This window comes from Neoarius graeffei, chromosome 7 (assembly GCF_027579695.1).
Source record: "Neoarius graeffei isolate fNeoGra1 chromosome 7, fNeoGra1.pri, whole genome shotgun sequence".
NCBI lineage: Eukaryota > Metazoa > Chordata > Actinopteri > Siluriformes > Ariidae > Neoarius > Neoarius graeffei.
Genome location: NC_083575.1, coordinates 76,421,387 through 76,445,224, shown reverse-complemented (window position 1 = coordinate 76,445,224; position 23,838 = coordinate 76,421,387). Strand labels below are relative to the sequence as shown.

General features: G+C 43.2%; 2 protein-coding genes across 3 annotated transcripts; one reads left to right on the top strand and one right to left on the bottom strand.

Annotated features, from left to right (window-relative positions):
- Window positions 1-611: 611 nt before the first annotated feature.
- Window positions 612-3,675, bottom strand: LOC132889683 (uncharacterized). Its single transcript, XM_060926425.1, has 2 exons — window positions 3,615-3,675; window positions 612-3,028 (listed from the first exon to the last, which is right to left on the bottom strand). Exons 1-2 carry the CDS (start codon window positions 3,625-3,627, stop codon window positions 2,313-2,315), a joined length of 729 nt encoding a protein of 242 aa, XP_060782408.1. The 5' UTR covers window positions 3,628-3,675; the 3' UTR covers window positions 612-2,312.
- Window positions 3,676-3,771: 96 nt separating this feature from the next.
- Window positions 3,772-6,686, top strand: LOC132889682 (GTPase IMAP family member 8-like). 2 transcript variants are annotated; one of them, XM_060926423.1, is made up of 4 exons: window positions 3,772-3,864; window positions 4,219-5,529; window positions 5,637-5,739; window positions 5,917-6,686. In XM_060926423.1, the coding sequence occupies exons 2-3, from the start codon at window positions 4,257-4,259 to the stop codon at window positions 5,732-5,734; spliced, it is 1,371 nt and encodes a 456-aa protein (XP_060782406.1). In that variant the 5' UTR covers window positions 3,772-3,864; window positions 4,219-4,256; the 3' UTR covers window positions 5,735-5,739; window positions 5,917-6,686. The 2 variants fall into 2 exon arrangements, with proteins under 2 accessions (XP_060782406.1, XP_060782407.1); XM_060926424.1 differs by having other exon boundaries at window positions 3,789-3,864; window positions 4,251-5,529.
- The last annotated feature ends 17,152 nt before the right edge of the window (window positions 6,687-23,838 follow it).

The following is a 23,838-nucleotide window of genomic DNA, read 5'->3' as shown; positions in this document are numbered from 1 at the left end:
TTTAAAATTTTCAGCGTAATATTATTACGTTGATTCACTTTTTTCACTTTCAAAATAATAGATCTGTTTTTATACACTACACGGTCTGATACATGTGGTCTGAGTCTATTTCCACTAATTACAATTGCTATTTTCACCAGGCAGTTTCATCACACCAGGTTCAAGACTGATTATATAGAAGAGATGAATACAATCTAATGACAAATCAATTTTAAAAATCCCTCCGCTTACACCGATACACTGCGATCTATAATGGTGTATCATCATGTGGCCAGACATCAAAAGTACCTTTTATTAAAGCCACCCTGTGAGACAAAGATAAAACATTTTACCTGACCCTAGCCTGTAACTGGATAGTGGGCATACACTAAGTTTGTGAACGCTTTGTATTATTATGAGTCAGTGAGTGTAACATCTACAAGAAAACACAACAACCACTGATGTGATTGAAATATCAGTGGCATTCATGTGGCTGAGGGTAACCTGTTTGTACTGTGTCATATCAGCTAAGGTGTGCACTGTGAAGCAGTACACAGTGGCTTGCATAAATAAATATTAACAGATAAGACATTTATAAATTAGAAAAAAGAACATTTCATAGATTCAGGACATGGAATTAAAATTGATTTTATTAAGATTAGACACAATGAATGTACATAACGTAGTCTGAGTGAAGACATTGCATTTTTTTTAACAAATAAAAAACATAAAAGCTGTGATCGCCTAAGTATTCATCCTTGTTGCTGTGAAACCCCTAAAATAATTCCAGTGCAACCATTTGCCATCTAGAGTACCTGAATTAGTTGAATGGAGCCAACTTTTATGCAATTTGTGTCCAATAATCTTGATATAACTACCCCAGTTTATTAGTGGACATTGAAAAACAAGCAACATCATGAAGATCAAGAAGCTATTAAAACAAATCTGGGTCAGGTTCTGGAACGTTTGTAATATGATCAGAATTTCTACCCAAAGTCCAGACGATGCTTGACATGCTCCACAGTACTTTTCCTCCCCATGCTATATGTACATATGTCACTGGAAACAGCTTAAACTGCCATTTGATTTGTAGGCATCTTTAAAATAAACATCCCTTATATTGTTTGTACAACATTAAATTATAGTACATTATGCTACATGACATACAGTACAGGTGAAAAGTCTTAGGCACGTGTAAAGTAATGCTGTAAATCAATGTTGCTTTGAAAATAATGATATTAAACATTAAAATAAAATGAAATAATAATGAAACTTTTTGCTATATTAAAAGAAAATGCACTATAAAGAGCAGTAAACAACATTAAACTGACACAAGGCCAATATTTGGGACACTTCATGAAGTTTTATGAGAATATTGGTGAGTAAATTTGTCTAAATTAAAACTTTGACTGTTGCTTTTGTTGTTGCAGGAATCAGTTTATTAGTTGATGTTGGACTGTTACATATGTTCCTTTCTTTACTGACATACTAACATTTTTCAAGTACTGTTTGTGATATATTGTTTTTACTGACCCAGCATTCTAGTCCTAAAATTCCTAAAATAAACAACTAAGATGAAATTTGTCTAAAATAATTAGGCAAACTAAAACTTTTGCACAGTGTTATACATAATCCACCACATAACAATAACCATCAATCCCCCCCCCATATCTGTCATTAAATAGTTTTAATATTTGAGTTTCAGTCTCTGGTTTTATCAGCCAGTCTGAAACATTTTTAAAACAACCATGTTAGAAAATGCATCCCTGACACCACATCCAAATGACAAAGCAAGAAAAGCAAAGCATTAGACTTACAGCATGTTGTTCTCTCAGGATGCTCGTCACTGACTGGTGGATAAATTCAAATTTAAACTTTTAATTTTTGACAACGTGCTGTATTTGATGGTTGAACTTATGATTTCACGTTTTTTTTAATCTGGTCTCTAAGATAAAAAAAAATCACTTAATTTTGTTTACACAGTACTGTCTGTTAAAACTCTCTATGCTCGATAGTACTTTCCCTGAAAACATCTACAAAGAGTAAATTGCTGTGCTAAACTAATATCCCATATAAAGAATATAATGTTATAATATAGAGTACTCCATGTGATATACATAATTAAAAAAAAACCAGATCATCAGTGCTTATAGTAGCATGTTACATCAAATACAATTAGACAGAAAGATCCTTAAAATTGTAGCACTTAACAGTATTTCTGTTTTTCAGTATTTTTGTTTAGACATTTTTCTTAACTTGATACTTCAAAATCAATTTCTTTTATATTCTCAGCTTTTGTCTTTCTAAAGGAGATTATCATCATACATTCTCCATTATAGTATAATGCACAATTTTCTTGTTCCTGACTTCTGCACTTGTTGCTTCAATTCTGAATATCTTCGTTGCCACTCTCTTTCATTTGCTTCTGCTTCTTTGAGATCCTGTGCTTTTGTAAACAAATCATAGCTATAATAACTATAATTGTTTTCCCTCTGCATCTCGTGAATCTTTTGCAGGAATTGATCTACTTGGGTACGGTCCTGCGACCTGTTGTTAAACGCATGGTATCTCTGTTTGCATGCAGATATTAGGTCCTGAAGGGGAGATCCAGCTTCATGGATGTAGCGTTCTATGGTTTTATTGTCAAACTCAAGGTCATCTCCATGAGTGAAGACCACAATCATATGCTTGGACACATCATCACCAAAGATTTCTTGAAATTTCTTGACAGTATTTCTCTCCTCTTCAGTGTGACGCTTCACATCAAGCAGAAGAAGAAATACATGAGGACCAGGAGCTACCATTTGTGCACCTCTCACAGTCTCTTTTTCAATGAACTCAGCAGACATTGTTGTGTCGTATAAACCAGGTGTGTCAATGATTGTAATACTTTGTTTGTTGATAATTCTTGTTTCAGATGTGCATTCCTTTGTAACAGACACGGCTCTTGCTTCAGATTTGAATACTCTCTCACCGAAAATGGTGTTTCCTGTGGCACTTTTGCCAACCCCTGTCTTGCCCAGGAGGACCAAGCGCAGTGGATCTTTGTCTGTAAAATAATGCAACAATATTTGAAGATTTAGCTCATATTTTGGATTGTCAATATTTATTTCATAAATTCAATATATGTTTGAATTTGTTGATTATCGACAGTGTTTTAAAACCAAGATTTAAATGAAAAACTTAAGCTATTTGCATACTGTGGTTATAGAGATGTTCACGTCCAAACAAGGTTTGGACGTGAACATCTCTATAAATGTCCAAACATTTAAGTTAAGGTGATTTAATAGACTACTAGTAGCTTCTGCCAAAATAAGAAAACAAAAACAAAAACAAGCAAACAAATAAACAAAAAATAGGCTTCTTGTTTTTATTTATCTGCAATAAACAAAGTTAAAATTTAGCCACTAGATTGCAGTAAACTATGAAAATATGAGCCAAAAATCATGCATAGTTTTACATATAATTTTGTAAATAAAAATTAGCCAAGAGGTAATAAAAGCGAAGACTAGAAGCTTTTTGATCTGTTTAATGTTTGATAAAAATTAAATACAGCATGCTAATATTAACTTTATCTTTTATTGTTTACGATGATGATGTTTATACAAATTAGCACCTTGCCATTTCACACTCACCACAGGCAGCCATGGTTATTGCAGTATTGCAGTTGATAGTGTCTTCCTTTAGTGTTAGTTTTTAAAATGAATTTCTCAAATCTTTCATAAGTTTTATATACTGGTGTGGGCTTTGTAGACCCGCCTTTCTGATGTACACAACCATAAATGGATAACTTGGTTCATGAGGCTGGACTCTTTACAGCCTTAAATAGTTTCAGCCTCAGTCTACCACAACTCTTTTGTCTGCTTCTCTGTCGACTTCACAAAGGTGAGTTTTATTTTTAGATTATCTCATGTCTTATGAACATACTGTAAACATGCTCTGGTTCTATCTATTACAGTTAGTTTCAATATAGAAGAAACAAAAATGCTCAGCATAGGTTACCCAAATAAAACAAATTCTGGTTGAATTTTTCCAGCATTACCCAGACAGTTTTACAGAGAACACTGGAGAAATATTTTGTTGATATTAGTTCTGTTCAGTATATTCCCTTTTGTGAAATCCCTGAAGAAGTGAGTTAGATAAATATTGGAATGTGGATGTTCAGATATTTGAAATGTTACATCAGGAAAACAAAGACACAAAGAAAAAATGTGAAAACAATTCTTCATATTTTTTCAGGGACTTTTTCTTTCAAACTGTTGTGATTTCAGATCACAATGTCTGCAAAGGCAAAGAAGACTTTGACTGATAATTCAGTCCAGATCGTTTTAATTGGTGCTACTGGCTCTGGTAAGAGCTCTTCTGGAAACACAATATTGGGCAAAAAACTGTTCAAATCAGAAGCATCTGCAAAGTCTGTGACACAGGAATGTGAAATTGCTACAGAGATAATCAATAACTGGAAGGTTACAGTAGTAGATACTCCAGGCTGGGACTGCACTGCACTCACTGAATGTGAGGTCATGTCCCAAATAAAACAGGCTCTACAACGTCTTGATGGACCTTTCTCCTTTCTCCTGGTCATACGTCTTGGCTCAATGGAATCTGAAGAAGAAATAAGTAAAATCTCTGAACTTCAAAAGGTGCTTGGCTGCACCTTTCTGGATCACACCACAATCCTGTTTTCACGCAATGATGACCTTGAGGGGAAAGATTTTAAGGAGTTTATTAAGGAAGGAGGTAAAGAGTTTCGTAATCTGTTAAAGCAATGTGGTAACAGATACCACTGCTGGAACAATCGAGATAACAGGTCTGATGAAGCAGTGGAAGAACTGCTAAAGAATTTAAAAAAGACAGAAATGATAAATCCAAGTTCCCAAGCAGAAAACCCTTCCGCTTTTTCCTCTTCTGGTGACCAGCAAGAAAATGCAGTGACTAATAGAAAGAGATCTGGAGACGCAATCGGCTCAGAAATGGGTATGTCTGAAAATCAAATCAGAGTTTTATTCCTTGGAAGGAACAGAGTGGGAAAGACTTCAAGCATCAAAACCCTTCATGAAAAATGCGTACGACATGAAATCGTCGGAGGTTCAATTTATACATGCCCAATCTCTGGACTGAGTCTGAAGCTGATAGAATCTCCTGGCTTTGATGATAATCTGAAACAAATTCAGGAGGCCATCTTCAAATCTGTGTCCGATTGCTCTCCTGGACCTCATGTCATTATTATAGTGCTCAGCGTGGAGCGCTTCACTCCAGCAATAAAGACAGCCATGAAACATGTACAAGATTGTCTTGGACGAAATGCCAGAAAATACACAATGATTCTCTTCACTGGAGTGGATAATTTGGAAGGAAAACCCATTGAAACCTTCATTCAAGAGAATCAACATCTCAATGAATTAGTGAAAATACATGAGAACAGATTTCATGCACTCAATAACCGAGACACCACCAATAAGCCCCAAGTGGATGAACTGCTGAAGAAGATCAATTTAATGTATGAACAAAATCATAAAGAATATTACACAGATTCTGATCACAAAAAAGGTATTAATTTTTTAAGTATAAAAGTAGGATTACAGTTAAATGTAATTTTCATGTTTTACATATGTGTGAGCAGATAACATTAATTATTATTATTTTTTATTTAACAGGAACGCCATCTTCAAGCAGTGGTTGGTTTAGTCATGCAAAAACAACGGTCACAACTCATTTAACAGGAATCAGGACTCATCTGGGATTGTCTGATTAGCCTAAGTATATCTGAACTTTTGCTTATTGTGAATATGATTATAATTATATTCATAATTTATTATATTTGTTTACATTAATCTTGATATGAGTACATTTAACACAAACTGATTCTCACTTTCATGCATGCAAGTAGTTTGGCTCCATAATGTATATAATAAGCTTTCCACTGTTGCCTCACAGCAAGGAGGTTCGGGGTTCAACTCTGTGGACTGACTAGAGGACTTTCTGTGAGAGGATTGCATGTTCTCCTCGTGCCTGCATACCTCGTCCTTGGAGTGCTCTGGTTTCCTCCCACACTCCAAAGACATTAGACCTAATGACTAAACTCACCATAGGTGTGAGTATGAGTGTGAATGGCTGTCTGTCTCTCTGCATTAGGCCCGTGATAGAGTTAGGGCGATCTGTCCAGGTGTACCCCACCTCCTGTCCAGTGTCAGATGGGATTGGCTTCACCTCATCCATGACCTGTTATGGATAAGCAGTATAGAAAATAGCTGGATGATGTAAAACCACTATCAGCTCACTCTCTCTTGGTGTGGTTATGTGAAATGTACTATACATTGCAATTCATGCTTGTTATTTTTCCTTTTTGATTGTAAACCAATGTATATTGCACTTTCTTGTAATACTATCCATTGTATCATGAAATTTTACAGATATCATAACATTATCATTTGTATTTACTGGCTTGTTTTGTGATTCGTGTTTGTAGCTCCTCAACAATAAACAAGAATAAAATACAGATAAACTGCAACTGTTCAACTGCTGATTTTCCCCCCACAATTTTTTAAATAATGTCTACAGCATATAATTTGTACATTTTATTGGCATTATGTTTTAAAATGGGGCAGGGATATATGATTCAGTGATTCGTCTGAGTATTTGTTTTATTTTTGATGCTAGGGTTTTTGTCATTAATCAGCCATAATAAAAACACTTGGAAAAATAAACTGTTCATTTTTTCCTGCTGAGTCCAATGTATAAATACAAGTGTGTTGGAAATGGACAGAGAATATAAACCAGAAACCAGTTGTGATTTTAAATAGTTGTCCTGCTATTGTTGCATGAGTGCCACCATGTGGATATATATTAAAATCTTTGCTTCTAGAGTTCATCACTAAATGGAGTCCTTGAATTAGACTCCTGGTGTTGCTGGTTCTCTCAGAGACGTGGCATTGATCGTTTTACCTGCCCTCAGTATGTCTCACTTTAATATCTGTAAGTGTATTCCCCCACTCTGTATTCTCTCCAATCTGCTCAGCATGCAGAAGTCCAAGCTTTACAAAACACACTACAAAGGGCAGTAAACGAGAAAATTGAGGAATTAGTCTGGATCACAGTTTCAGAATACTGTTTTCAGACTACGATGGATGATGGATATTTGGGAACAAAATAGATATTAATTCCAAATTGATCGTGACTTCCGGTTCCGGGCGCTGCGCTGTGGCTGCCCTGCTGTCGTTCGCGTTTGGCACTGTGTGTGTTCTGTTTGTTTATTTATTTACTCGTCAGTCATTGTTTGGATGGATGTGATTAATCTTGCATGTAGTTCGCACTAAAGCTACAATGGACTTCGCATATTTGTGTGCGATTGGACTGCTTGCAGTGTTTTTAAACACTTGCTTCACCCGTGGCCACTTCCATGACCGTGTTGGCGTGGCAGGTGCAACACAATACAGCAGGGAATTCCTTCTCCTGTTGCGCGATCATATGCATACGGATCACAAACTCATTGTCAACTCCATACCAAACTACCTCAGAAGAAATCCAAAGAAATGTACTATCCAGACGAGACACAAACGGGGATCTAAAGGGGGCATTCGGCAGAAACTCAGAAGACTGAGAAACAAACTTCCTCTTACCATCACGCTGCTGATCAACGCCCAGTCCCTGAGAGCAAAAACAGACGAGCTGATAGCGAATGTCCGGTACCTGCACGAGTATCGGAGCGCCTGCATCCTGGCCATCACAGAGATGTGGCTGGACAGCAACGTCTCTGACAGCGAGGTGGGACCCCCTGGATTTTCCGTGTTCCGCACTGACCGGGACCCTTCAACTACCGGGAAGATCCGAGGGGGTGGTGTCTGTCTGCTCATTCGGGACGAGTGGTGTAGGACTGTGGTGGTGAGAGAGAGCCTTTGCACTCCCGATATTGAACTGCTTTGTGTCTCTCTGCGACCCCCATATCTTCCAAGAGAGTTTCCCCAGATCTTTTACACCGTTGCATACATTCATCCCAAAGCGAACGCCGATAGGGCCTTAGATGCTATTTTTAATCTCACCCAGAAGATTGAATCCCTTTCCCCCGACGCCCCGAAATTTTTTTCTTGGAGATTTCAATAACTGTCCACTGAAAAAGTGCTTACGCACATATTATCAATACGTGGACTGTCCCTCTAGAAAAAACGCATTGCTTGACCTGTGCTATGGAACTGTCAAAAATGCCTACCTTTCATCTCTGCTCCCACCACTAGGGGCATCAGATCATCTCATCTCATCATCTCTAGCCGCTTTATCCTTCTACAGGGTCGCAGGCAAGCTGGAGCCTATCCCAGCTGACTACGGGCGAAAGGCGGGGTACACCCTGGACAAGTCGCCAGGTCATCACAGGGCTGACACATAGACACAAACAACCATTCACACTCACGGTCAATTTAGAGTCACCGGTTAACCTAACCTGCATGTCTTTGGACTGTGGGGGAAACCGGAGCACCCGGAGGAAACCCACGCGGACAACATGCAAACTCCACACAGAAAGGCCCTCGCCGGCCCCGGGGCTCGAACCCAGGACCTTCTTGCTGTGAGGCGACAGCGCTAACCACTACACCACCATGCCGCCCGCATCAGATCATAGTGTTGTTTATCTTCGCCCTGTTTACCAGAGACTTTTGGAAAGAGAAAAGCCCCAGAAAAAAATCAGTGAAAATGTGGGACAGTGAGAGTATAATGACCCTACAAGGATGTTTTGAGTGCACAGATTGGGACGTTTTTAATTGTGACGATATAAATGAACAGGTAGAAGCAATATCTGACTACATCAATTTTTGCACAGACTCTATCATACCCACAAAAAACAAAAAAGTGTTTCCCAACGACAAATCGTGGGTGTCCAACAAACTAAAGCACCTTATAATGGAAAAGAAAAAAAGCACACCTGGCTCATGATGACATAGGCAGGAGGGACATACAGAGACAAATTAAAAGACAAATACAGTTGGATAAACACAGTTATAGACAAAAGATTGAAGCTACCCTGGAGTCAGGCAACTCCCGGGAAGCATGGCAGGGAATTAAGACCATGACCGATGTCCCACATAAGGGCAGGGGAAAATCCTCTCTGGACTGGAACAATTGCTCAGACATGCTTGGAGGTGAGGGCAGAGAGGGTGTTAACCAACTGAACAACTTCTTCTGCCGCTTTGAAAGTGGCAACAATGATACCGGTGGCACCCCACCACTGCCCTCTCCCCCCTCTGCATCTCAGTGGAATATCAGGCAATTTGATGTTCTTAGGATGTTTAGGCATACTAACCCTAGGAAAAGCCCTGGTCCAGACAACATCTGTGGCAGTGTTTTAAAGAACTGTGCCGAACAACTGGCCCCTGTTTTTACTGACATTTTTAATTCGTCTCTCAACCTCTGTAAAATCCCTATTCTGTGGAAGACTTCTACAATTGTACCTGTTCCAAAAAAGCCCAGACCTTCAGAACCCAATGACTTCTGGCCAATAGCACTGACATCCCTGGTCATGAAGTGCTTGGAGCGTCTGGTAAAGCAGCACATTGTGTCCCAAACCTACAAGCTCATGGACCCCCTGCAGTTTGCATATCAAGCCTCCAGGGGGGTGGAGGATGCCATTTTAACATTAATGCACCTTTTGCACATGCACCTTGAAAAACCTAAGGCCCATGCAAAGATTTTATTTGTGGACTTTTCCTCTGCTTTTAACACTATGCTACCAAAGACTCTTGCAGGGATACTTGCTAATGATTTTAACCTCAAGGCTGGTCTTATTTGTTGGATTATGGACTTCCTGACCGGTAGAGCTCAGCGCGTCAGAGTTGGCTCTTTCCTCTCTGACACTATGACTACATCCATGGGCTCCCCACAAGGTTGTGTCTTATCTCCCTTACTTTTTATTTTATACACAAATGCATGCACTAGCACTTTCCCCAACAGACATTTTATCAAATATGCAGATGACACAGCTCTAGTGAGCCTCCTAGAGGATGGAGAAAGTGATCATGGCCCAGTTTTAGATTTATTTTTAGCGTGGTGTAAAAGGTCAAGCCTGATTTTAAACACAAAGAAGACAAAGGAGATGTCTATTGATTTTAGAAGGTCACACTCATCCTCTGCCACAGTTGTGATGGGAGAGACCATTCAGACTGTCTCCACTTATAAATACCTGGGTGTCGAACTTGACAATAAGCTGAAATGGAACTCATGGGCTGATTTACTGCATACCAAGACACAGCAAAGAATGTACTTCTTAAAGAAACTGCTTGTTTTTAAGGTTGACAAAAAGATGCTTCACATGTTTTATACTGCTTTTATTGAAAGTGTTTTAACCTTCTGTATTACTTGCTGGTTTGGCAATGCCACTGAGGCACAGAAAAAGGTGGTCAGAAAGACAGTCTCTACTGCCAGCAAGCTTCTTGGGATCACTCTGCCAAGTATGGAAAGTATCTATAGGAGACAGACTTGTTAAAAAGGCTGATAACATTATTGAACAATACACACACTTCTCTTCATTTCTCTTCATTTCAACTCCTGCCATCTGGACGTCGGTCTTGTCCCCCCCTGCTGTCCAAAAACAGGTCAAGGTTTTCTTTTGTACCCCAAGCGATAAAAGCCCTAAACGAGGCCAAGTGGTAATTCAGTCAACCAATGTAATGTGTGAATAGCAATTTTCTGTGTATGTGTTTTTTCTGTTGTTTTGTATGCCTGTCTGTGTCTCATGTCTTGTGCCAGTGACTGTACAGCAAACACAATTGCCCCATGGGGATCAATAAAGTTTTAACTAACTAAATGAAAGCCTTTAAAACAAGCTGAACTTTGGAAGCTGATCAGTAACTTAGGGCGAAATATTAACGCTCATAGACAACGGTTTTAATTTTATGCACATTTAAAAAAAAAAAAAAACTTTATTCGTCACATGCACACTTCAAGCACAGTGAAATTCATCCCCTGCATTTAACCCATCTGAAGCAGTGAACACACGCGCACACACCCAGAGCAGTGGGCAGCCCAGAGCACCCGGGGAGCAGTCAGGGGTTCGGTACCTTGCTCAAGGGCACCTCAGCCCAAGGCCGCCCCATGTCAACCTAACTGCATGTCTTTGGATTATGAGGGAAAACGGAGCACCCAGAGGAAACCCACGCAGACACAGGGAGAACATGCAAACTCCACACAGAAAAGCCCTCGCTGGCCGCTGGGTTCCAACCCAGAACCTTCTTGCTGTGAGGCGACCATGCGAACCATTACACCACCACTTGAAACTTTATGTTAAACCCTCTGTAATTTTCTTCTGGTCCCAAGAAGTATTGTTAATAAGTAATAATTAAAATAAGTTAGCGCGGATTGTGGTGAATTTCTGTTTGGCGATTTTCGTGACCACTCGTCATGTGACGTCATTTAAGCCAAACAAACCGCTTGAGTTGAGTCCACTTCTGTTTACTTGCATTGCCGTTCGGCTTGGGTGCAGACGTGCATTCAGGAATTTACAAAGAAAAACCATGCCTTATTGTTGTGCAGTGAACTGTAACAACGGGACCGGTTCATGAAAAAGTTTTTACCTTTTTCCGAGAGAGGAGAAGAGGCAGAGAAAGTGGATTAGCTTTTTCCGGAAGAGGCGGAGCAAGAGGATTGGCTTTTTCCGAAAAAGGAGAAGAGGCGGAGTGAGTGGGTTGGCTTTTTCTGAAAGAGGAGAAGAGGCGGAGCGAAAGGGTTGGCTTTTTCCGAAAAAGGAGAAGAGGCGGAGCGAGAGGGTTGGCTTTTTCCGAAAAAGGAGAAGAGGCGGAGCGAGTGCATTGGCTTTTTCCAGAAGAGGAGAAGAGGCGGAGCGAGTGGGTTGACTTTTTCTGAAAGAGGAGATGAGGTGGAGAGAGTGGATTGTGCGCGTGAAGCCAGAAGGTTGGCTTTTTCTGGAAGAGGAGCTGAGGCGGAGAGAGTGGATTGTGCGCGTGAAACAAAATCAAGCAGTCAAAGAAGAAATGGACCAGCGACGCTCAAGCAAAAAGGAGAAGATTGGAGGTAAACATTTTTACTTTTGCTTGCAATTGACAAGTCAAGAATCCTGAGGGATCCTGTACAATCATTGTGGAAATGAGACAAAGGGATATTTCCTCCATTAGAGTAGGCTATAAATAGTATAATGCCGCGGATGGCAGGCTAATGTGGCCTACCGGCGCACTGTCAAGTAATCGTTACCTATATCCACTAGGGAGGACGGTTTAATTATTGTTCAAAAGGGCTTTTATTTAGTATTACGACAAAAGTAGGAATTTATCATAACTACCAGGATAAATCGTTTGGGCGCGAGTCTTGTTGAGGTCCGGGTTCACCGCGATCAGAGTCGGTCGAGTCGCTGTCCGATTCCGAGGCCGCACGGTCAAACCAGTGAGTCACGTTCACGATTGCTTCGCAACGACCATAGATTCATACATATATGGTTTCACCTCTTGATATTCAATTTGGAGAGTTCCTACTTCAAAATCGCTATCAGACATTTTACACAACCTCTCACGACCAAAGTCCGTACACGTGTGCTTGGTTCACAGGTAAACACAGAACTGCTCCCGGTCTGTTTGGCTTAAATGATGTCACGACGACGGTCCCCTGGCGGTGAAAGTGCGCATAAGTGAGATGTAAACAAACCTTTGGAAACTGGGCAAAACAGTACATTTTAACCGTTTTATTCAATTTTAGGGTGCAAATTAGAGACTAGGAAAATTTAATTCACTTTTTGGGTCATTCTTCTAGACAATAAAGTTGATATTCTACGGTTCACCTCCTTTCATTGCCTATGACCTTTAAGGTACGTTCTCTGTGTTATTAGAGCACAATAGTACAATGTATGATTTTGGTTCCCACTTTAATGTTGCCTAATAGAGCCAGTAGGAGGGGAACTGGAATATAGAAGGGATTTCCGGTAAGCTAAAGCATGGTTGTTAGACGTGTCGTGTTCTCAATAAATGCCAGTGGTTTAACCCAAGCCTGTTTATTTTTTATATCCATGAGTACGAACATAACATGGTGTCAAAAATGGAACTGGCGAGAAACGCAGAATTTAAAACAGCAATCGACTTCATGGAAAAATAATAAGAAGGAATGTGTCAAATTTCAGAGGCATGCTAGTGCTAGCAAAAGGACATGTTTAGTGAGAGTAGCATGCAAGCAGAGGCTAACGTTGGTGAAAATATTTCGGGCTACCAACAACTGAAGCAAGTAAGAGAAAATCCTGTACCCTTTCTGTTTCCTGCCATGGATAAACTCAGTCCTCCCACACCTATGCAGTTCAGCGGTAGTCTTGCTGAAAATTGGAAATGTTTCAAGCAGAGATTTAATATAAATTTGGCTGCAAGTGGAGTGGGTGGAGGAGATGAGAAGCTAAAATCATCCATTTTTCTTCATGGTATAGGAGAAAATACATTATAGCTTTCAAATTGATGAGGGAAATGTAACATTGACAGAGCTAATGGTGAAGTTCGAGGACTACTTTGTGCCAAGTAAAAATGTCACTTTTGAGAGGTACAAGTTTTTCTTTGCTGATCAGAAAACAGGCATGAGTTTTGATCAGTACTTAGCTGAGCTTCACACTCTGAGCAAGATGTGTGAATTTGGAAATTTGAGAGACCCATTAGTCAGAGATAGACTCATATGTGGAATTCCTAATAATGGGCTCAGAGCATGTTTACTGCGTGAACATGATTTAACGCTAGAAAGAGCAGTAAACATGTGTAGAGCAGCGGACACCACTCGCATGCAGGTGAGGGAGCTGTGCAGGGATGAAACAGCAGCAGTGCATGCGGTAAAACCTGCTTTAAACTTCTCCAGAACTTTATCCCTGACCTGTCTGGTGAGTTCTTTGGTTTTCATGATGCTGTTTGTTCTTCAGTGTTCTCTAACAAACCACTGAGGCCTTCACAGAACAAGTGTATTTATGCTGACAGTAAATTACACACAGTAGGACTCTATAAACTAAAAAGATGACTTCTGAAGGCAATTGATTGCACTGGGTTGTATCAGAGTACAGGGGGCTGAATACTAATGCACATCACATTTCAGATTTTTATTTGTTTAAAATTTTGAAGACCATTTATCATTTTTGTTTCACTTCACAATTATGTGCTACTCTGTGTTGGTCTATCACATAAAATCTCAAAAAACTTTTAAGTTCGTGGTTGTAAGGTGGAAAAATGTGAAAAAAGTTCAAGGGGTATGAATACTTTTTCAAGGCACTGTATGTCTAGATCCACGGGATCTTAACAGGGCGAAAAGCATGAACATTTTAAGTTGCCCACAAAAGAAAAGATTTTTGAGCACCTTGAAGGAGTGGAGATAATGATGGATGACATCATCATGTGGGGATCCACGAGAGAGGAACGTCCTGGATCCGACACGCAAGTACAATCTGAAGCTAAATTGAGACAAGTGTGAGTTTGCAGTGAAAAGCCTTACCTTTGTGGGAGATGTGATTGCAGAGGAAGGTGTTAAGCCAGAGCCAAGGAAGACGACAGCCATAAAGAACATGGAACCGTTAGGGCTTTGCTGGCATTTGAACCCAGATCACTGGTGTGATAATCCAGCAAACCCCCACTAGGCCACCAGGGGGATGACTCAAGTGCAGAGGCGTGAGGCATAGGTAGAGTATCAAAAAACAGTTTATTTACAATATTTACAATCCAATGGAAAAAACAAAAAGAAAATCCAAAAGCTCAGAGGATGACCAAAAATAAAAATATCCAAAGGTTCAAAGTCCAAAAAACAAAAGGAAAGGCAAAAATGCTGAACGCTCAGAAGATCAAAAAGTACAAAGTCCAAAGAAAGCAAAAACATCAAAAACACAAGGGCACAGGCAAGATACGTGGGACAGAGGAAACTAGCATGAGACAACATAGCATAAAGACTCCGTCACAAGGGGAACAAACAGAGGGGTATTTATACACAAACTCATTAAGGAACAGGGTGGGGCAGGAAACAGGCAATCAAGACAAAACACAGTGGCGGCCTCTAGAGGCCAAAACAACCATGACAAGATAAACATAACAGCGGCCTCTAGAGGCCAAAACAGTCCCAGTCCTAACAGGACCCCCCCAGGAGTGTCTCCTGACGTTCCCAGGGCGATCCGGATGGGCCGAATGGAAGTCCCGGCACAGTCCTTCATCTAAAATGTCCCGGGCGGGGACCCAACAGCGTTCCTCGGGGCCATAGCCCTCCCAATCTACCAGATATTGAAGCCCGCTGCGGACCCGGCGGGAGTCAAGCAGGCGATGCACAGTGAACACAGTCTGACCCTGGAAGATGCGGGGGGGTGGGGGATTCCTAGGGGCAGGGGCATACGTGGACGTCAGTACGGGCTGCAACAGGGAAACATGGAATGTGGGGTTGATCCTCAGAGTCCGGGGCAATTGGAGCCGGTAGGCGACAGGGTTCACCCTGCGCACCACCTTGAAGGGGCCAATGTAGCGAGGAGCAAGCTTGCGGTTCTCCACCCGCAGCGGAAGGTCCTTGGTGGACAGCCAAACCCGCTGCCCAGGGCGGAAAGCGTGGGCAGGTCTTCTATGGCGGTTGGCCTGAGTCTGGTTGGTTCTGGAGGTCTGGATGAGGGTCTTCCTGACCTTGCTCCAGGTCTTGCGACACCATCTCACATATTGGTTGACCGAGGGCACCCCCGCGTCCTCCTCCTGGTCCGGGAACAGAGGTGGCTGGAACCCGAATTGGCACTGGAATGGCGACAGCTTGGTGGCCGATGACTGCAGGGTGTTGTGGGCGTACTCTGCCCATGGCAGCCAGGTGCTCCACAATGTCAGGTTATCCATAGCCAGGCCTCGCAGGGTGGTTTCCAGGTCCTGGTTGAGCCTCTCCGTCTGGCCATTGGACTGTGGGTGGAACCCAGAGGAGAGGCTGGCAGTGGCTCCGATGACCTTGCAAAACCTGTGCCACACTCGGGAGGAGAACTGGGGCCCCCGGTCAGAAACGATGTCCTGTGGGAGACCAAAAACTCGGAAGACATGAGTGAACATGAGTTTGGCAGTTTCCAGGGCAGAAGGGAGCTTGCACAGTGGTATGAAGCGGCAGGCCTTAGAGAATCTGTCTACTATGACCAAAACGACAGTATTACCTTGTGACTCAGGGAGACCCATGATGAAGTTGACTGCCACGTGGGACCAGGGACGCCAGGGAATGGTCAGAGGATGCAGGAGACCCTGGGGATGCTGTCGTGGGTTCTTGCTTCTGGTGCACACTTCACAGGAAAGGATGAATGACCTCACTTCCTTCTCCATGCTAGGCCACCAGAAGCGTCTTCTCAAAAAGTCCAGGGTCCTTCAAGCTCCCGGGTGGGCGGTGAGAGGGGACGAGTGACCCCACTGGAGAACCTTGGCCCGGGCTTGATGTGGGACGTACAAAAGGCCCGGTGGCCCCATCCCAGGATCGGGGTCCTGGCGTTGGGCTCGTCAGACGGCCTCCTCAATACCCCAGCAGACAGGGGCCACAATCCGGGACACAGGGATAATAGGACCAACTTCGCTCTCCCTGTTGGTGGGAGCGAACAGCCTGGAAAGCGCGTCAGGTTTGGTATTTTTGGAGCTGGGGCGGTGATAGGGTAAAGTCGAACCAACTGAAAAATAAGGCCCACCTAGCCTGTTGTGGATTGAGTCTCTTTGCTTGCTGGAGGTACTCCAGGTTCTTGTGGTCCGTCCAGACCAAAAATGGGTGTTGCGCTCCCTCCAGCCAGTGCCTCCACTCCTCAAGGGCCAGTTTAACTGCTAGCAGTTCTCGATCCCCCACGTCATACCGGGACTCCGCAGAACTCAGGCGGTGGGAGAAGTATGCGCAGGGGTGCAACCTTCCTTCCAAGCATTGAGAGAGGACCGCGCCAACGCCGCTGTCTGAGGCATCCACCTCGACGATGAAGGGTTGCGAAGGGTCCGGGAGGACCAGAATGGGTGCCGTGCAGAAGCGGTGCTTGAGGTCTTTGAACGCCTTTTCCGCCTGATGAGACCAGACATATGATCCACCTGTTCCTTTGGTGAGGTCCGATATGGGCGCTGCTACAGAACTAAAGTTCCTGATGAACTTGCGATAGAAGTTAGCAAATCCTAAGAACCACTGAACCTCTTTGACGGACTTGGTGGTGGGCCAGTCCTGGACGGCCAGGGTCTTGGCTGGATCCATCTGGAGTTGGCCTGTCCGTACAATAAAACCCAGAAAGGAGACCTCGGGAACATGAAATTCACATTTCTGGGCCTTAGCGAACAGATTGTTCTGTAGCAGCCTCTGGAGAACCTGGCGGACATGGTGGCGGTGCTCCTGCATGGTCTTGGAAAAGATTAGGATGTCGTCGAGGTAGACAAAAACGTACAGGTTAATCATGTCCCTCAAGACGTCGTTGATTAGGGCCTGAAAAACAGCTGGTGTGTTGGTGAGTCCGAAGGGCATCACCTGGTACTCGTAGTGCCCTGACGGGGTGTTAAAAGCGGTCTTCCACTCTTCTCCTTGTCGGATACGGACGAGGTGATATGCGTTCCGTAAGTCCAACTTGGTGAAGACAGTGGCACCTTGGAGCAGGTCGAATGCTGTGGACATCAGCGGAAGGGGATAGTGGTTGCGCACGGTGATCTTGTTCAGGCCCCTATAGTCAATACACAGTCGGAGCCCCCCCCATCCTTCTTGCAGACAAAGAAGAAGCCGGCACCAGCAGGTGAAGTGGAGGGTCGAATGAACCCAGAGACCAGGGCTTCCTTGATGTATTCCTCCATGGCCTTGCATTCTGGCTGAGAGAGGGAGAACAGTCGGCCCCGAGGAGGAGTAGTCCCAGGGAGCAAGTCGATGGCACAGTCGTAGGCGCAGTGTGGAGGAAGAACGGCAGCCCTGCTCTTTCTAAAAACCTCTTTCAGATCCCAGTACTCTGTAGGAACTTGAGATAACTCGGTGAGATCAGGAGGCTCGGCAAGAGACACAGGAGAGCTAGAGAGCAGACAAGAGGCATGGCATGCAGGACCCCATTCCACAACCTGGCTTGTTACCCAGTCTATGCGAGGGTTGTGGCGAGTAAGCCAAGGAAGGCCTAGAATAACTGGGAACTCAGGTGAATGAATAAGGTGCAGGGATATTTCTTCTTTGTGACCTTGAGACTGGAGAAGTAACTTGGGTGACTCTTCCATCACCTAAAGCTTGGCCATCCAGGGCAGACACAGACAGTGGGACTTCAAGAGGCGCAGTCGGGACATTGATACTTTGGGCGAAGTGGATATCCATAAAGTTTCCAGCCGCCCCTGAGTCTAACAAGGCCTGGCAAGAGTGGATGGACTCACCCCAGGAGATGGAAACCGGCATGTAGATTCCTTGGCCAGGAAGTCCGGGAGAGAGGGTAGGCCCCGTCACAACCCTCCCTCGGCTGGACGGGGTGGTCCTTTTCCCGAGAGCTCAGGACATGATGCTCAGAAGTGACCAGGCTTGTCACAGTAGATGCAGCACTTGTCCCTCCTTCTGCGCTCCCTCTCAGATGCGGAGAGGTGAGTATGGCCCACTTGCATGGGTTCTGGACAGTCACTGGAGGAGGTAGATGGGCTCCATGTTGAGGCAGTGAGGCCGGGGAGACTCAGGACTTGGCGGCGTTCTCTAATCCTGTTGTCCAGACGAATGGCATGAGAAATCAGTGTTTCGAGGTCACTTGGGCATCCAATAGAGGCCAGAGTGTCCTTGATGAGGTCAGACAGACCACGGTGAAAGGCTGAAACCAGGGCAGTCTCGTTCCATCCAGTTACTGCTGCAAGCGTCCGGAATGAGATGGCATAGTCTGCGACGCTTCCTCCTTGCCGGATGGACATGAGCTTTCTGGCTGCGTCTTTGCTGATGTCTGCTTGATCGAAGACACGAAGCATCTCCTCTGTAAACAGCTGGAATGGAATGCTCCGTAATCAGAGCACTCAGGTCCCCCTCTCATGGCTGTTGCCCAAGCTCGTGCCTTAACAAGGTTATCACAAAGGCAATCTGTAGCATAGGTGGTAGGCTGGAGCTCAAAGGTGAGTTGGCACTGGGTAAGGAACTCCCGACACTCACTGTGCTTGCCATCATACCTCTGTGGTGCAGGAAGGCTGGGTTCATGAGGTGAAGGAGGCAGCAGGCACTGGAGCAGATGGTGGAGCAGGAGATGGGGGCAGAGAAGTCAGTTGTGCCAGGGTTTTCCCAATTTGCTGAAGCAGTACCTCATGGCAAGCAAGGGTCTCACCTTGGCTTGCAAGAGCCCGTCATGATGGAGTCTTTCTGTTAGGGTTTTGCTGGGATTCGAACCCAGGTCACTGGTGTGATAATCCAGCAAACCCCCACTAGGCCACCAAGGGGATGGCTCAAATGCAGAGGCGTGAGGCGTAGGTAGAGTATCAAAAAACAGTTTATTTACAATATTTACAATCCGATGGAAAAAACAAAAAGAAAATCCAAAAGCTCAGAAGATGACCAAAAATAAAAATATCCAAAGGTTCAAAGTCCAAAAAACAAAAGGAAAGGCAAAAATGCTGAACGCTCAGAAGATCAAAAAATACAAAGTCCAAAGAAAGCAAAAACACAAGGGCACAGGCAAGATACGTGGGACAGAGGAAACTAGCATGAGACAACATAGCATAAAGACTCCGTCACAAGGGGAACAAACAGAGGGGTATTTATACACAAACTCATTAAGGAACAGGGCGGGGCAGGAAACAGGCAATCAAGACAAACACAAAACACAGTGGCGGCCTCTAGAGGCCAAAACAACCATGACAAGATAAACATAACAGCGGCCTCTAGAGGCCAAAACAGTCCCAGTCCTAACAGGAACGTCCACAGAACAAAGAGGAGGTGAGACAATTCTTGGGTATGGTCACATATTTGGCTAAGTTTTTTCCTCAATTGTCTGCCCAGTCAGCACCACTCATATCTGTTAGAGCAAAATAAGGAGTGGGTATGGTCTCATGAGCAAGAAACATGTTTCCAAATGCTGAAGGACATTCTAACCAAAGAACCAGTCCTCAAGTTCTATGACCCAGAAAAGAGCACAATAATTTTGGCAGATGCTTCTCAGTATGGACTAGGTGTAGTGCTGTTGCAGTTGAGTGACAACAGCTAGTAGCCTGTAGCCTATGCATCACGTGCGTTGACAAGTGCTGAAGCCAAATATGCACAAATAGAGAAAGAACTTTTAGCCAGCATTTATGCCAGTGAACGCTTTCATCAATATATATATATGGACAAGCTTTTAAACTGGAAACAGACCACAAGCCTTCAGTATCCATAATGTCCAAGCCTCTCAATGACTATCCGATGAGAATTCAGCGTCTTTTAATCAGACTACAGAAATATGATGTAAAGATGATTTATACACAAGGAAAATTCATGTTCGCAGCCGATACTCTCGCACACGCAGTCAACAAAAAGGAATGTCCAGATGAACAGAAAAATGCAGAAATACAGGCCTACAGTGGTGCTTGGAAGTTTGCGAACCCTTTAGAATTTTCTATATTTCTGCATAAATATGATCTAAAACATCATCAGATTTTCACACAAGTCCTAAAAGTAGATAAAGAGAACCCATTTAAACAAATGAGACAAAAATATTATACTTGGTCATTTATTTATTGAGGGCGGCACGGTGGTGTAGTGGTTAGCGCTGTCGCCTCACAGCAAGAAGGTCCTGGGTTCGAGCCCCGGGGCCGGCGAGGGCCTTTCTGTGTGGAGTTTGCATGTTCTCCCCGTGTCCGCGTGGGTTTCCTCCGGGTGCTCCGGTTTCCCCCACAGTCCAAAGACATGCAGGTTAGGTTAACTGGTGACTCTAAATTGACCGTAGGTGTGAATGTGAGTGTGAATGGTTGTCTGTGTCTATGTGTCAGCCCTGTGATGACCTGGCGACTTGTCCAGGGTGTACCCCGCCTTTCGCCCGTAGTCAGCTGGGATAGGCTCCAGCTTGCCTGCGACCCTGTAGAAGGATAAAGCGGCTAGAGATAATGAGATGAGATTTATTTATTGAGGAAAATGATCCAATATTACATATCTGTGAGTGGCAAAAGTATGTGAACCTCTAGCATTAGCAGTTCATTTGAAGGTGAAATTAGAGTCATGTGTTTCAATCAATGGGATGACAATCAGGTGTGAGTGGGCACCCTGTTTTATTTAAAGAACAGGGATCTATCAAAGTCTGATCTTCACAACACATGTTTGTGGAAGTGTATCATGGCACAAACAAAGGAGATTTCTGAGGACCTCAGAAAAAGTGTTGTTGATGCTCATCAAACCGGAAAAGGTTACAAAACCATCTCTAAAGAGTTTGTACTCCACCAATCCACAGTCAGACAGACTGTTTACAAATGGAGGAAATTCAAGACCATTGTTACCCTCCCCAGGAGTGGTCAACCAACAAAGATCACTCCAAGAGCAAGGCATGTAACAGTCGGCGAGGTCACAAAGGACCCCAGGGTAACTTCTAAGCAACTGAAGGCCTCTCTCACATTGGCTCATGTTAAAGTGCACCTGACAGCAAAATTATGTTCTAAAATAAGTTTCTGTAATAAAACTGCAAACACCACTGATCACTTTCATGATAGAACTAACCACCAACAGAATGAAACTCTTTGTGCGCAGCTGCATCAATCTGGCCAAGCACCAAGCCGCTGTCAGTGGCTGCCATATTTGCCGTGACGTCACATGCAGAACGACTGCTCGGTCTTCAAGGCAGCTATGGCCGATGAAACAGAGCGATTTTCTGACCAGTCTTCAGAAACTGAGGCCCTTTTTGAGGTTGACAATGGACATGTCAGATTACATGAAGACGAAGCAGTGGGTGGCATTTTGCCTTATCGTTTTGAGCCGTATCTGGACGATTTGCCTGCAGAAGGCGAGATTTCCGACTTGGACACAGAATACATGTGAATAATACCTCAGACTTCATTCAATCTGTAATTTGTGACAATATAACAGGATTACTACATATAATAAATATTTTGGAGTATCTTTCATTCTATTTTCGTGACCAAAGGCTCTGTATACAGTGCAGTAAGGTTGGAAAGATATTGGCAGATTCGAACTTCCGGGATCAATAACTCTTAAGTGAAACGTTGTTAAAACACAAAACATGCATATTTTCAACCGTAGTAAGATACACAACGAGCTACAACCTAACTTTCATGATGCAGGGACCGTCTACAAAGTGCAACACCGAAAAGAGACATTACAAAAATTATCAAAAACTTCACTATGATACAGTGTAGTGTCCCCAAACTCACTACCCACTTCATTGGTCTGCTACAGATTACACTACAACACTTGGTTTGAAAGAAAGGCATTTGTCATAATTTCTGGGAATTTTTATTAGGAATATTAATCAATAACTTCACTATGATACAAGTGTTGCAGTGTAATCTGTAGGAGACCAATGAAGTGTGTAGTGAGTTTGGTGACACTACACTGTATCATAGTGAAGTTATTGATTAATATTCCCATTAAAAATTCCCAGAAATTATGACAAATGCATTATTTGTCCAAATAAGTGTTGTAGTGTAATCTGTAGGAGACCAATGAAGTGTGTCCGAGTAGGATAGCTGTAAGCTGTAAAAGTAACGTGAAAACACTTCTAACTTTCAAGACTGACGGAGAGTCGTCCTGTGGTTGATGTGTTGAGTGAACTCTGAGAAGCTGCCAGAGGTAAATTCATGTGTTTTGATGTGCTTGGTGCTGTTGTTTATTGTAACGTGTAAAAACGAGCTGAATCGCTAATTGCTGCTAGCCTTTAGCTTAGCCTCCTCATAGGCTTTCACACTGTTTATTCTGCATTGCCGTTAGCAATTGCTAATTTGTGTAAGACAGTCTGTGGGTTTTTCGCCATGAATTAGCCTGTAGCTTATTTACTAAGAGGAACTGTGTGATTCAGGACTGGACATTTGCCATAAGAGGGAGAGAGCGAGGACCAGGAGAGCCCTGGATCGTGGGGGAGAGACTGTAGCTGCTGTACTTGAGCGTGGTTTGCCACCACGTGTGGCTGCCCGCTCCATTCCCTTGCTGCTGAAACTGCACCTTGCCATTTGCCCCTTCCCCCCCCCCCCCCCCCCCCCCCCCCATCTTCATCTCTGACTGTGTGGATTCGTGAGTACACTTAATACTTTGCACATGCCTTTTTGTTTGTGCTGGTTAAAGCCAGTGAAGCGGCCATTTGTTTCCGGCCTCCCCGCTCACAAGCATCGACTGGGCCTGCAACGTCTTTTATTTACATTTAATAGCCCGGTGTGAATGAGTGTGTGAGTGTGGGCTGTGGACACTTGAGTTTCCCTGGTCATTTCGATTTATTTTACATTTTCTATTCAGGTTCATCAGGGATCATTGGTGGATCAAACCGGCCAGATCATTATAGGAGAGTTTTGAATACTGTTATTGGTGCATACTTAAAGGTCAACAGTGAACAAGTTAACTAATTTGCAAATCCAATTCATAACCTTGTAATAAATAATTCTTCTTGGTTGAACTAAATCTTGTGTTGTAATTACGAAGGTGATACTTTTTGGATAAATATAAAACAGGTAAAAGTGAACTTTTATTTTAAAGGGGAAGTACCAAAATTTGTGTTTACTTCTTAGAACTTATTGGAGGCACCGCCAAGTTATTTTATATCGTTATCACAGGTAGCGCCAGACGAACTCAGGCCCCGTCCCACTGTACTACAACACCCCTATTATTTCTCAGTCAGTATTCACTAGCTACTTGGGACTGGGGTTACAAATACAAATGTCAGCAGTCCTTGTGAAGAATGACCACATATGAATATCGCACAAACAGCTGAACTCTGGAAACCCACACCAGCCCTAATCAGAGGTGTTTACGAAAATGTAAATTCTTACACGCATGTCAAAGGAC